We start from the raw sequence: 15203 nt of genomic DNA, 5'->3' as shown, positions 1-15203 counted from the left end.
CAGACTTGGAAAACAGGAAACCACTCATTTTGTGTAATAACTTGAAAATGCCAGGTGGTTTTGCTTCATAGTGAGTAACTGCATAGGCTGTAAGCTTAGTGTCCCGAATTGACTATGATAGTGTTACACAATTTGGTGACCACGGAAAACCATTATAGTTTTCTTCCCCATGAATTTTTTGTCCTTCCCTAGAAATAGTACATAGCATCTGTTAACTGTTTAACTGAGAATATGCAAAATTTATAACTAAATTCTTTCAGAATATCATACCTATCACATACTGCATTTAAGTATGTTGATATTACGGTAGAACTTGGCTTTGCAGCATTTATGCAAATGTGAAATTCTAAAAAATGCCATTTCTCTAAATCTATTCTCTGTATGGTCAGACATCTGCAGACTGCCCCACATGCAACAAAGAGGGAAGGCTAAATTTATGCTAACATTAAAGAGTGCAAGTATGATTGCTAAATACATCATACATCACAATGGTGCGTACATGCAATAAATTACACAAGTAAACGCATAAACACTTGCAAAGAGAACTTTGTTTACTTATTGGAAGCATAAAACAAGCAATACAGGTTTGTGCGCAAGTGCAAGTTCGTCTAGTGCCCAACGACGCAAGCAGGGTTTTCAAGAATAGCACGGGCAGACTTGGAGGCAACCACTGGACACTACGCAACTTTAAAACCACATAAGTTGTTCACAGGGGCCGAAGAAATAGTTGGTTATACACATTCCAAAATGCTGTGTTGTGAATGAAGGTCAGAAGAAATTGCCATTCGTAACTGTGAACTTTTCTGGCACATTACATCTCTAATAAATATTTACACATCCTGTTAACATACTGCAAGCCTTCGCAACCACAAATCTGCTGTGACTTTTTTCTTCACAGATACTTACACTTAAATATTTTCAAATGCAATGCAATGTTGTTTCACATGACAATGCCTATTCAAAAGTAAAGAACATTTATCAGCACATGCACAAAAGAAATAGCATAGAACATAGTGTCCCATAACGAACATGAAATGGTGTTCTGAGACTTGTGCTGGCTGTAAAGACACTAAGCAAAACAAATGAAAATACTCTACGAAACTGCAATGAAATCAATTATTAAAGATACTATGTGGTAGGATCTAACCAGTAAAAGAAATAGTCTTTCTGCCAACTGTACTTGGTAGACATTTCTGAAGACAAATTTTACTGTGGAAACAAAATGTAAAGCAATGTTAATAGGATACTTTCACTAAAGTTAAAGAAGCTGGACTTAGCTGTGAAATTCTGGCAGACAAGAACATAGTGCTACAGATTCATTTAACAAGGTAAATTGTCCCATTTTATACAACTTTTGAAATGTTAGCAATGTTGCATCCAGACCTCCTGCATGCAAATACATTTTGCATATACAAGCAGCATGTGGTCAACAGGCTTCCTCAAGAAGACATTTGGTAGCTTGGCAATAGACTGGCTCAGAGTGCCTGCTAAGGGGCTGCCCTCTTCAGTGCCATTCTTTCACTCAATGTCAACATCATTCCACAACAATGGCAACAGTATATTTTGATACAGACCATTGAAGCTCACCACTGAAGCAGCAAGCTACTGATAGCATTCAGGGGGAAGAAAGCATTGCCTAAAACCAGCTAAAGCAGACACATAACATCATCGTCTATAAGTATTTACTGCATGTATAGCTATTTATATATATATCAGTTTATTCTGAGAGCATCAGGAAAGAAACCACCACACCCGCAAACTTCTTGTGTTATACTAGAGTGGCGCATTGAATAATAGTCTCCCAGTGTGCTTCCTGTTAGAAAGTTGACATGCCTAATATAAATTACTGGCTACGAGATAAGCTACACACACTCAAGGCAGCCTTTCTGTGGTCTCCCAGAGCCGTAGAACACCTGGCGCCAGCCACTTAAAGTGGTTTTGGAGAAAGGTGGCTTACACCAGACATTTCTTACGGGTTTGGCAGTCCCAACAACACTGAATCATTGCTCGGAAACTTGTCTCACCATATGTCCTTTCAAAAGCCCTGCTTGACTGTTTGTGGAAGGTGAATATGGCATACATTAAATTATGCTGTACGTTCATTTGCCTGATAGCCATAAAACAAAAATTGCCACTACAAAGAAAAAAGGATGTAATCTTGTTTTAGCATTTGATTCTAGCAGTTACTAAAGAAATGCTAAGTTCAGCAAGAGGCCACATTTAAGCTGTCAACAAATGTGCAATATAGCGCATGGCAACTAAGTTATGTGATCAAATTAGTCACTTTTCTCGTTGAGAGTAGAAGAAAGATGCGACGCTATGAGACATATTGTTAAGGAGGTGTATTCCCTATGAGAGGGCTAACTATTACCTTGTGAAACGTTTTCTAAAGACTGCATTTGCTGCATCTGTCTATACCTGATGGTATGCTTTATGTTTCATGAAATAAGCAAGATGACATATGACCAACAGTTAAAATGAAACTGATGTTGCTACTTAACAAATTATGTGTAACCATATAGTGATGAACATTACAGGCTCTTCAGCCAGTGTTCAGTCTATAATAAATTTTTCTTATAGTCATTACTTTTTAAATATTAGTAGCCGCTCACTCAAACAATACTGATAGACGACAGAACTGCTTAGACGAAATTTCACAAAGGCTAACAGAATGAATGGCCTGAATATATTCTATCAATTCCTATATCCTTGACTCATTTGAAGATTGACAGCATCACTGAGGTTTTTAGCGCACAAAAAGGGACGAATGACAGTGGCGAAACGAGGACACAGCGCTAACTTCCAACAATGGTTTTATTCCACAAAGCAATAGACACATATATATATAGGTAACACCCACTTTCGTCCCTTTTTGTGCGCTAAAAACCTCAGTTATGGAATACCAACACGCCCTAACCTACGCTCTGACAGCATCAGTTTTCCTTCTCATTTTGACACTCAAGGACTATAATACCTGTAGGCAGAATGCAGACTTCTCAAACTTTATCATACATTAACATTGATGCATTTTTCCTGAAGCAAGAGTTTAGAAGTTCAGTCAATTTTAAAAATATAGTCCGAGAAGATGGGAATCTGCTATAAGAAACTTAATTTAACAAAATAAGGAATATTCACGAAGCATTTGACAGCCTATGCTTTTGAAAATATGAAATATTGCATTTGCTTTAATGCTTTTGAATAACTGCTTAAATAGCAGCATCAAATAAATAAATGCAAAAAATTCACTACTAATGTTCTGCATACACTACACTTGCATATTGCAGCATAATCAATGTGCCTATATCACCATCCCATGTTAAAGGGTTTATGTCAGATGGTTCCTGACAGCATTGCACAGTCGAGAGACAGTACCCCATCTTCACAGCATACTTTCATCAAGCTAGATGTTACCCCACAGTTCTATCATACTGCCAACCTCTTCAGTTTGACATGGTCACATTACGATGGTCACAGCGAAGCAATATCCATAGGATAATGTGCATACTCAGGAACTATTCAGCACTGTTAATGGTACTCTAGCAGATTTATTCTGCAAACGAGACACAAATAAAACGCCTTAATTTTCATCAAAACATACGTCACAAACAAACAGTCAAACAAACAAACAGGAAGGCAGGGTACACGTTATTGGACAAAACGTGCAGTCATCCACGACTTGATGAGCCAACGCTTAAGCTGCCATTTTTGCTTCGCCTGACCATTGCAGCACAGAATTGGCAATGCTTCCCACGGTGGCCACATGGGTATGACTGGAAGGCATCTCAAGAGACTGTCCAGGTGTCCCTGAAATGCGAAAGTCACTGTACAAGATCCCCGAAGCCCTCTTCGACCATGTATGTATGTTGTGGTGGTGGTAGAATAGTTGGGCATGACTGGAGGCACGTCACCCTTCCTCTCCATCGCCCTTCCACACACACCTCCTTTAGCACTGTGTTCGCTGGAGCCTTGGGCGGGGATGAGTGAGTGGGGCACTCTCACAGGTATCCTCTATCCTCGGCGCATCTCGCGGCTGGTAGAATTGAGCAGCCAGAAAGCTGACACTGCTCTGCAGTCTCTTTCTCATTTTACGATGCAAAAACTGCCGCCTACTTTTTGTCACCCCAGGGAGCGGTGCCATGCCCTTTCAGCTCACGGGTCAGTCTTGCCAGGTGAGTCTACAGGAGACGAGGAATAGAAGGACGGCTGTGTAGTGTAGAGCGGCGCACCCACAACGGGCAAGCCACCGACGCCGTTGCAGTAGGAGGACCCTGATGATGTCTGGGGTCGAGATGAAGAAGGGCCCTGCGTCGATTGTGCTGTGCGGGGCCGTTCTGCTCTCTCACGCTGCATGAAGTTGGTGGCAGCCTCGAGGAAGTTCATAGTAGCCTTCATGATTTCAGCCTCCTCCTGGGCCCGCTTTTTCTCCAGCTCGAGTGTCTCCTCCTCCACCTATGCATGGAACAATATAACTTTAATTACTGCTAGTATCTCAACAGAAAATGGTCTTGATAACCGAGAAAGTAGGTAATTAAACAATTATGGAGCACAGGAAGCATACTGAAAGTTAAGCCAGACAGTTGACAGCTGAGCAGGGACACCAAAAGCGATTCAGTGAGCAACAGGAAGCATTCTCTTGACATTTGAGGCATGTTTGCATCTAGAAAAGAAACCACATCGACACTACTACTACTACTATTCTTGTCATACTTCTGGACAATAGCTGAACACTTGGCCAAACTGTGGAGATATTATGAAAAGTACATCCAAACAAAGTGTGTTTTCCCTTTCGACAGTCAGTTTTAAGTCCAGTCACCCTAATTTGTCTGAAGTAGGAAACTTCATACTCTGCATGAATGCTTGTTCACGTGGCTTTTATTGCAATAGCAATTATATGGACCTTCCAGGCGAATCTTTGCCATCTCCATGATGTTTCGTATATACGCTTCAGTGTGCAAGGTCAATGCTACATTACCAAAACACCAAAGTTGGCATGACCAGATTTTATGGCCTTGACTGAATTACTCCTTATAATTTATTATCAGTTGCAATTTGCAAGAACAGTTATGAAACGTTTCACAGCATATGTCTTTTTTATTTTAAATCATTTAGCTCAGACAATTGAAAATTTCAAAACAATATTGGGGTTCACACTCTGAAAGTGATGGCTTTACTGGCACCAGTACCAGTGCTCTTCAAGGCCAGCGCAGTGGCGCTGATGCGATGTCGTTGCAGGCTGTACAAAGCGTGCTAAAGCTTTCAAGGGTGCCAGAAGTTTTGAACTATTCATTGATATTATATAGCAAGAATTACACAGACTCTCAAGGCGCATTGCCACTGTCGTCGTACTGTCTCGCTGACGGCGCATGCGCGGATTGCGCACGGAGGAGTAGAGGGCTGCAGATACGCGGAAATCGCTTAACTATAAAAAAAAACGATGAGGCGACGCGGACATACGTCAACGCTAAGCTCAATCGCCTATGTGGCGGAGCAAGGGCAACGTTCTGCTTTCCGTCGCTGGCATCAACGCTGTGCGGATGCAAACTATGTGCTCACTAACGTTACTGCTGAACTGCTGTCTATGCTCTGGTCTGATCAGCCAATACCAAGCGTTATCTACTATATCTCTGGGCGTTGACCAACGCCGACGGATCGCCGTCGGTGTCATCTCGTGCACCAACCAGGTGAGATGCCTGCAACGCCATTGGTGGCGCTCATCCCGACAGCATTGTGAGATGCTTGGTAGCTGCCAGGGCGTTGTTCCTTCTTCCCATCAGGAGTAGGGTGCCTCGATGTTCTCTTCGTCCGCCACTCCGTACAGAGTGGAGACAACCACGGCGTCTACTATGGCGTTGGGCACGCGAATGGCGGACGCCGTAGTAGACGCCTTTGGCGGACGCCGTAGCAGTGCTCGTGTGTATTCGCCATTCGTGTGCCCGTCGCCGCTGCAGACGCCGCGGTTGTCTCCACACTGTACCGAGCAGCAAGCGAGGAGGACATCGGGGCACGCAAAGCAGGAGTTGCCTTGCGCGCTGCGTCGCGGCAACTTGTCGCACCCGCGTATACTGAGAAAATCGTCCGACATGTCCAAGCGTAACACCAAGCTTTGCTACCACTGTGAATAATGCTTGCCTTTCGGGCAAAAGTGCTAAATACTTTTTAACGCGTTAATATTGTTGTTTTCGCCTCACCTATCCCTGTAAGCGAGTACATGACTAGCCATTCCAGGTTGCGTTATATTACATCCGTAATTTTAGCATACTAACGAGTACTGTCTGCTAGGGGCGATAGGGCAGTGGACTGCAGAATATTTCACGCTTACTTTCAGCGTTACCACTGCGGTTACAATAAAACCTGGTTTTATCAAACCTGGCTAAATCAAGTTATCACTTGGAACAATTTCCCAGCATCGCAAAGCTCCAGTGATAACATATAACAAATTGAACGGCTATATCGAAATAAAATCCTATCCTCACTCGATAGACAGAGCTCCGCACGACACCATAAGGCTTTATAAGTTGGCTTTCCCGTGAAAATTACACATTACCGCGCTGCACATGGAGAAGGAAAAAAAATCAATGTCATGAAATTATAGATAACGTCGTGCGTAGATTACCCGCGCAGTGGCTGCCCACCAAGGCACGCCCACGCAACTCCCCGAAAAATGGCAGTACCTATACTTAGGCCAACAAGGTGCGTGCCGGCCAATAAAAAAGAAAATCCGCCTTCATTCCACCCTGTAAAGCGTATGTACAGCGAAGCTAATGTGCACGTTAGACAAGTACCCCCACTCCGAGTGTCATTAGACAACGTTACACAAGCCCCACCACCACAAGCTACGTACGTCACGCACGCACGCACGTGTGCGGAAGTCCAGCATACATCCTCATTCTTCTAGGCCGTCCACTAAGCGCCTTATTGAAATAAATTAATGTTTAAGAGTAAACTGCGTCAGAAAATGCGCAACGTACGACTCACACAAAAGCTACAGACATGACAGTTTCGGATTGTAATTCTAATATACGAGAACGCATAATTTTGTTACATGTAAACTCAAACACAAAGACCTTTTCCAGCTGCCGTTACAGAACGGTTGTTAGACAGTGTTTGCCATAATGTCGATTACGATCGCACCACAAGCGGTGTGACAGATGCAACGGACAGAGCACCCACGCGTCAAGGAGAGATACATTGTGTGCACAAGTTTGTAACGAGCGCATGCGTGCCTGCGCAAGTGCAGTATACATCCCCATTCTTGTAGGACCTCCGCCTGGCGCAAGTGCGTAATTGCACTAATAGAATAGTAACGCGTGTGACGAAATTCCCAAAGTACGACTTATACACAACCTAGGGAAATCACAGAATCGGATTGTAATCCGAACACAGAGAAATATACTTCTGTTACACGGAAATTGATATACAAACCCTTTTCCCAGTTGCAGATAGTGCAATGCCGGGCCGACCCTCGGTGGAGGTGACGCAGCCGTTAAGCACTCCCCATACGTGGGCCGATCCCGAAGATAGCGCAATGCCGGGCTGACCCGCAGCGGAAGTGAACCAGGCGTTAAGCCCTCCCCATACGTGTGCCGGTACCGAAGATAGTGCAATGCCGGGCCGATCCGCGGAGGAGGTGAAGCAGGCGTTAAGGGGCCCGCATACACAGCTTCACTGATCATCCTTCTTCACGGAGTGGAAGGGCACTGAGTTTATTCGTCATATTTCATCAAAGCTTTATGCTGTGTTGAACGCTCCACTGAACTCCAAGATGTAGTTTTGTACGTCGATACAAACAAAGTTTGAATATACTTTTGCAGTTTGGCCTGCCTCAGCCACACCCATAAGTTTATCTAGGAAACACGAAATTTAACTGCCGATACACAATACCATTGAACAGGAAAACTATAAACTTTTCTATAATACACTATAAAAAACAGGTGCTATAAGTTTTCTAATCAGTCGTGGACTTGAAGATAATGCCACCTACTGAAAAATCATCGCCGCGAGTTTTCATCCCCACAAAAACTAAGCCTTAGAATTTTGATTGTTTCTAGCCCCTTTAGTAATGTCAAGAAAAAGAAATATTTAAAATGATTTCCTGCGGAATGAGCCGGTATATCTCGTTCCCTAATGTCACGAGGAAATATTAATCAGGTCAGCAAAAATCACTTCAAAGTAATAGTAAGGAAACATCAAAATTCGTCTCCTACCAACGCAGTTTACTAGCTAAATGTCGACGCCATGTGAACCTTTTCGTTCTTTTGAGATGAATAAATATTCAAGGCACCGTAACCGACGTGCCAAGAAGAGCGACATTCAAATCCGGGGAATTATGCCAATTAAAGTAGGAACGTAAACGAAAAGTCCCACAAATTAAAATCCGACGGCTTCGACAAATATCAGTTTGTTAATAAAGTTGACGCGACACTTTTTCTCTCATATCCTGTGTGTTAATGAGTCCTAAATGTTCTTTTGCCTTGCAACCACACGCAAGAACGGAGACTCCCAACAGCGCATCTATTAACTGAATTTCACAAGTTGCTTCTTCCATAAAGCTTAGCTTACCAAATACATACTGTACTAATTACCAACTCTCATTTGCCTTTCAGCATTGGCTCCAGATGATTTGAAAGGTTATATTCCCAGTGGTATGTGGTCGCATTTCTGTGGGAGCCGAATGGGGCGAAATATACGCCCAACTCTTCACTTCTCTCACCTAAATGTAGCTTTGGGGTGCTAATATAAACCTTTCGGTCTGACGTTTCCGGAATCGAATGTAATGGGTGCGTTACGATAACGGCGGTGAACGTAAGCAACCGGTGCCTTCTTCATTCGACGACAGACAAGCACAGGTGTGGAACGAAATGGCTTGAAACATCAATACTTCTTGCAGGACGCGCACCTTCTGTATTATTAATGAAGCCGAATCGCGCAAGTATCAGAAAATTTCAGCACTGGTTTGGCTTCCCGAAGCCAAAGCCGCAGGCGTACCTTCAAGATTCTTCGGAGGAGGTCCAACTCGTCGTCTTTGCGTTTCTTCCGAGGATCCTGGTCACACTCTTCCTCGGTGTCATCTCGCGACTTGCGCTTGTTGTTGCATCTGCAGTCAGGAACAAAAGAAAAACGCATTTACAACATTCCGCCATTCATCTCCTAAGGGCCACCACGACGTCTCCATTTAAAACATGGCACCAATACCGAGACACAGCCGATGCTTTTTTTTTTCCCTGTGTATAAAAGGGCACGAAGGAGAACTGGTACGTTAAGTTAAAGCTATAAATTACGCTTATGGAACACCGAAAACACGAATCTTATGCAGTGAGCGCATTCTTTATAAAGAAATCATAGACTACGCGTAGTGAGTTTTGAGAACTTTTCCCACACGAAAGCGGCCCGAAATACGTACATTGCATTCCGTGCCGTAATACTTAGATGCCGGTGCTGCGGTTAAGGCACAAACTCCAAAGGAAATTTCGCCTACGTACCTTCTCTCAGTAAACAATCTACTTACGGTAAATAAACGCAAGTCGAGGCTCGGATAAAGTAAGCCACCAAACTAATCTGACTTAATGACGTTCCCTTCAAGATGCTTCTGTAGGGCGTCTCGGCGACGTCCAGCGCATGATTCGTTTCATGCATCTACGAACAATGCAAGTTTCACACACACACACACACACACACACACACACACACACACACACACACACACACACACACACACACACACACACACACACACACACACACACACACACACACACACACACACACACACACACACACACACACACACACACACACACACACACACACACACACACGCACGCACACAAAAGGAACATGAGCCATTCCCCTCTGGGAAGGTGGATCACCAGCGAAGCTGCTTAGCAGACGACACGGACGTGACATAGAATCATGAACAAAAGTACGAACATATTCATTATCCTGATCGGCGGTCATCATGACGATAGGTATGCACACAAATTCTCGCACCACCTCTGTTATTAAATGCGCCCGTCACGTAGGGCAATGAATAATGGCTGTTACCCCCTTAAGCAATGGTTCATACCACCGCAAATAATAAAAAAATTAACGCGGCCTCCCTTTTACGACGATAGAATGAAATTTTACACTGGAATGATGAGCGGCAACGGGGCCAGCTGTGCAAGAAGCCGACAACGACGAACTAGGCACGAGCGCGTTCTAGCGGTTGCGCCGAGCGGCGCCAACGAGCTAGTTCGTGGGTTGTTCGCGGACGAAGGACGACGGAAATGCCCTGGCGATATACAGCTTCGCTGTAGAAGCAAACGAAGGAACGAAAAAAAGTGGCGACAGTTGCGAAAACTGCGTGCAACTTGTGAGCACAATGTCGCACATCTCGTTTGCTGCCGTACCATTCAACGGATTCTGAACCTTCACTGAGATCTACACGCTCGTTGAACTGCCACAAGTGATAAAACTTAAAACGAAGCATTCCGCGACGGCACCCCTCTGTGCCAGTGTGTGCTGGTTTAGAGCTTGAAACCCGAACCGCTCCCCTTACTATTAATAATAGTCAAGAGCAAGGTGGTCAACTTTCTACATGAGCTAATTTTCCCATCCATGCTACAAGAAAACAAAAAATTTGTCAACTAGGGGCACACACAGGTCATTTACGGTACTTGTATATGCACACGTACGCACCACCCCATGTAATTATTTACCGAATCAGGATTCATTGCAATCCCTTTTCTTTGTATATATTACAGAAAACGTTCTTGCACTAATATATGTATGCATGTAGCTTGAACCAATACATATACAGCAACAAAAATAAAAGGAAATAAAGAAAACGCATGATCAACCAGGTCGTCAAGCTGAATGGTCTAGCGAAACTTCATTTGGGTCTCTTTCAGTACTGTCTCTTGCGATGTACACCTTGTTGCCTAGATGGCGCCACTAATGCGCCCGGCTGGAAAGGACCTCGAAACGAAACACGATTCCGGGGACCCAGGCTAGTCAGATTGCAGCGGCGCGGCGGGGCGAGCGGCAATCGGCATTTCCTATCCTATACTATTTCCGACACCAAATTTAAAGCGAAAAAGTGGGCTACTTTTCGCTAACTTTCGTTTAGCACTGGAAAACAGAGCGTGCTGTTCCCTGACGTTCGGGCCTAAGTATTAGCGCTGAACGGCATCCGCACAAAGACGAACCGCGCGCTGAGTACGCAGCACCCCCTGATGTTCACGTGCGACTCGAACTGAAAAAATGTGAGTCTCCTTGATAAGCGCACAAGCGTGCCCTTTCCCACCACTGTTTGGACGACGGTAGGTAGCCAAGAATCCAAAACGTAGCCGAGCCAAGCCGAGAGTATCGCGCGGTTTAGGTGCCATCTACTGTTGTTATAAACCTATAGATGCCTCTGGTTTCTCGCTCACTACTGGTAGTTGCTATGCTTCATTGGGGATGATGAAAACTACGCGTCTGATGCAAACTTCCTCACTCGCTTTTTTTTTTTTTGCATACGTTCTCCAAAACATTTTCTAGCGAAATTCATACGAAGTATTAAGTACTTCATAGTGTCCCGTTAAACCAAACGCACAAACAAGTGTTTTCTGTTCTCAATTATTCCATAGACATGAGGCGACACGGGAAAAATTACGCGTGGTGAAAAAAAGGAGCGACTGGTACCAGAAATTCACAGCTGAAACGATCCAGGCTATATCCTTTCTCGGGTCGCAAAGGTTACAAGTCAGTAGACTTCACGTACGTACTAGCTCTCTCATATGATCGCTTGTTTTTGTTAAACTCGAAGAAACGCCGCGGGTAAGTACGGCAAAAATTATTTTCTAAATGTTGGATGCCTCCCTGCTGAGCACGTTTCACTGCAGTGACAGAGTGCGCAGCAGGCACGCAGACCACTAGAGTTCGAGGCGAAAGAGTTCGTTCACTTCGAGGGTCAGATTCATAAGATAATTGCAACGGCCTTACTTATCTAACAATTATCGTAATCCTGCTGGCATGTTATCAGATGAAAGAACGCCCGGTCCAGCCCTACTAACCAAAGCTTATGTTGCAAATCAGGATTACAGCTTAATGCTCTGATGTTATCCTGCTATGCTGCATCGAACCTACATGCTCTATGTCAAGCTGACTGCCACGAGAACGCGTGGGTAATTTTCTGGAGCCGCCCACAGTGCCAGCACAGTACGCAGGCCTTCTATATGGAGCACTGGTAATTCCTACGTGCCTGCTGAACCAAAATATGGTCATAATGGCGTTCCATTCGAAGGTAGTGTCCTAAAATATAAACATTTTTAACGTTCCAGTATTCCAGACTGATCATGTATTAACGCAACCAGCATTATATAGGTGAATAATGAAACACGGATCATTTCTGGATATCAGGAATTCACCACTTTCTACAGACTGAAAATAACAATTTCTATCAGATTACAATAAACGACATCCCCGAAATTTTCTACGCGAGCTATTCACTGGCCGAATATAAGGAGCAGAATACAAAGTTCGATGCTCGCAAACAATGAATGATTAATGCTGTCAAGAGTGAGAACTGACGCTCTAGAAGTTCTACAAAAGAAAATATGTCCATTGAAACATGCGACGGCCCCACCAACAAAGAAGACAAACACAAAGTATGGACAAAAGAATACGTGAGCAATCCAGCTGTCAGGTTTACATAGCAAAAGCGCACGCAGGAGTTAATGCTCCTACCATACTCAGCAACGCTGAACCATGGTAGTCGTATGTGACATTTCGCTTCGATTTCAGCGCGCATGTATGTAACTGTAGCATAAACGCAGCGTTTTCTTCGTAATTGCCTCGAAAACACAAGACAAGACAGCTGAAGGGCGATTCGGATTGAGAACTCACTTGTCATTCTCGTAGCATATGCTGACCTCGGGCTCTAGAGTGATGTCTTCGATGGGCTCTCTCTTTGGTGCGATGGGAAGCCTACTGCAAGGATGTATCAGAAGGCAGCAAATTAAGACAAGAAAGCAGTTGGCAATGCTTCATAAAAAAATGACTCCTCTCAGCACGCTTTAGGCAACCGCACAATACAACAGAAACGTAATGAGAGGGGCCTTAGTGCGAACAGGTCTACCGAGCATTTGCATTGACAATTTAAGGCTTCGTCAAGAAGTTCATGCTTTTCACCGACATATCTTGCATTACAGAAACACATGGAAGTACACGTACTGCTTGTGCACGTTCTCCACGTAAGCAATGACTGAAAAACAGATGGGCAGACGTTCTTGCCTATGTTCGTTTATTTAGAAAAGAAGTGTATTTGCAACTTATAGCAAATGAACACGAAACCGACACTTGTAGTCGGCAACCATGCTTCTTAAACCGAGACAGAACAGACCAGAGAGAGCGTAAACATATTGAGTACTTTGCGGCTCGTTGGTAGTTGATGCATTATCATTGACACAAGAGATTCCATGATTTTCCTTGTGTGTTCCGGTTGCGCCCTCTGATGCCTCCGGGAAATACGCGAGAGCATGTGGGGAATACCTTTAATTCGGTTTGTCAGTTTCTGGTGTAATGCATTCTATTTGTCGCTGTCCTGCAACCGGAAAGCGAGCACACGAGTATGACTTTCCTTTGGTAAGGGTTTATCATTTACCGCCAACATTATTCTGTTTTTTGGTTGGCTAGGGGCTCCCGTTAGTCCATTACAACTACATGTTTTCTTTTTCTAGAGATCATGCAAGACCAAGCTGCGATGTGCAGTTGTGGGTGTTGTAACGTGTGCTCTTGCTTCACCAGAGAACGTTGGCTGCACCATAGGGTGATATCATCAGCGTAGATGATCCTCATCCGCCACTGCAGCCATGTCCGCTGCAGGAACAAGGCCTCTCCCAGCGATTTTTAATGACCTTTGTCTAACACTACATGATGCCAACTTGCGCCTGCAAATTTTCTAATTTCGTAACTCTGCCTAATTTTCTGTCGCGTTCAACTGCGCTTTCCTTCACCGCCTGCAGACAAATACATATCTGCACCTACGCTTAAAACATGCCATCCACTCCAACGCATACGTGGGCACTTGCCCGTGGTGTGAAAGTAAGCTACCTCTCGCCCACATTGCGTGGGAATGCGAGCTCGGGCCACCCAAAATTATGAAGTCTGACATTTCGGCGCAAAAATTCAGAACGGAGCATTGGGAGACCTGCTTCGCTAGCGAGGAGAAGGACGCCCAAGTGGCACTCCTCGACCAAGCACGACGGGCTGCTGAGGCCAGCGGAGACCTGGACCAGGGGCCCGACCCACCTGCTCCCCCAACCTTTTTCCGTATAAACTTTGCTAAATTGTATTAAAATTCCCTTCCCTTGGCACCCATTCTGTAACTCCAATGGTCCACCGCTTATCTGCACCACGCATTACATGGCCTGCCCAGCCCCTTCCCCCACCCGCTTTTCTTTTTTCTCTTCATGTTGACTAGAATATCGGCTATTGCCGTTTACTCTCTGATCCACACCACTCTCTTTTTTTTTTCTCTTAACGTTCTGGCTAACACATCTTTTGTTCTATCGCTCTTTGTGCGGTCCTTAAGTGCTTCTTGAGCTTCTTTGTCAAGCTCTAAGTAACGGCATAGATACTGTGCTGTAAATGAGGAACCTGTCAAGTTCAGAGTTTGCCACTTTGGCTAATGACTTACTTGATCGGCTGCAGGTTCTGGAACTGCAAGTCACCAGCCCGGAACTCTGGGAACTCAATCTCAGGCTCTGCAACGGTAACAAGAAATACACCAACTTATAATTCTGCGCCCGTGTTTCTAATACGCGTCTGTCACAGCCAGCACCACGCACACCTCTCTATTACCATCAGTCCACCACCTCGAGCAACGTGCCTGCGGTTAGGCAAAGTTCGTCGCGTGCTTCCATGTTACTTGCTAAAAAATATTAAGAAAGCGCTGACGTAACTCTTTGGACCCTTGAGAACTCCAGCACGCACAAAAATAATGGCACTCAAACAAGTATGAAAATCGTGGAGTACTTATAAGACGTTTTCACGTGATATTAAAGTTGGTATCTGAATGTGGAACCTATAGTTGTCGACATTTTCGAGACGTCAAGACACCGTGCGAAGCTGCTCACGTACCGTAGCAATAAGCCTATATATGAGCGCATTCTTCACTTAAAAAAGTCGTAGTTACGCCAGAAAGGCGAAGCATCGATTGCGATATCAAATTAGTAGACAGC

At 44.4% G+C, this 15203-nt stretch overlaps 1 protein-coding gene across 2 annotated transcripts in view; it reads right to left on the bottom strand.

The window, feature by feature from the left end:
- Positions 1-528: 528 nt before the first annotated feature.
- Positions 529-15203, bottom strand: part of LOC142583150 (uncharacterized) — a 141814-nt gene continuing 127139 nt past the window's right edge. For both annotated transcript variants that reach the window (XM_075693495.1, XM_075693496.1), the window contains exons 3-6: positions 14660-14726; positions 12868-12951; positions 8986-9094; positions 529-4449 (exon numbers count right to left, since the gene is read on the bottom strand). In XM_075693495.1, coding sequence (XP_075549610.1) covers positions 4150-4449; positions 8986-9094; positions 12868-12951; positions 14660-14726 — 560 coding nt within the window. In that variant the 3' untranslated portion in view covers positions 529-4149. The remainder of the gene's footprint in view (positions 4450-8985; positions 9095-12867; positions 12952-14659; positions 14727-15203) is intronic.

This window comes from Dermacentor variabilis, chromosome 5, assembly GCF_050947875.1.
Source record: "Dermacentor variabilis isolate Ectoservices chromosome 5, ASM5094787v1, whole genome shotgun sequence".
Classification (NCBI taxonomy): domain Eukaryota; kingdom Metazoa; phylum Arthropoda; class Arachnida; order Ixodida; family Ixodidae; genus Dermacentor; species Dermacentor variabilis.
Note: the sequence above shows the minus strand (reverse complement) of the source record. Positions and strands in the feature narration are given on the sequence as shown.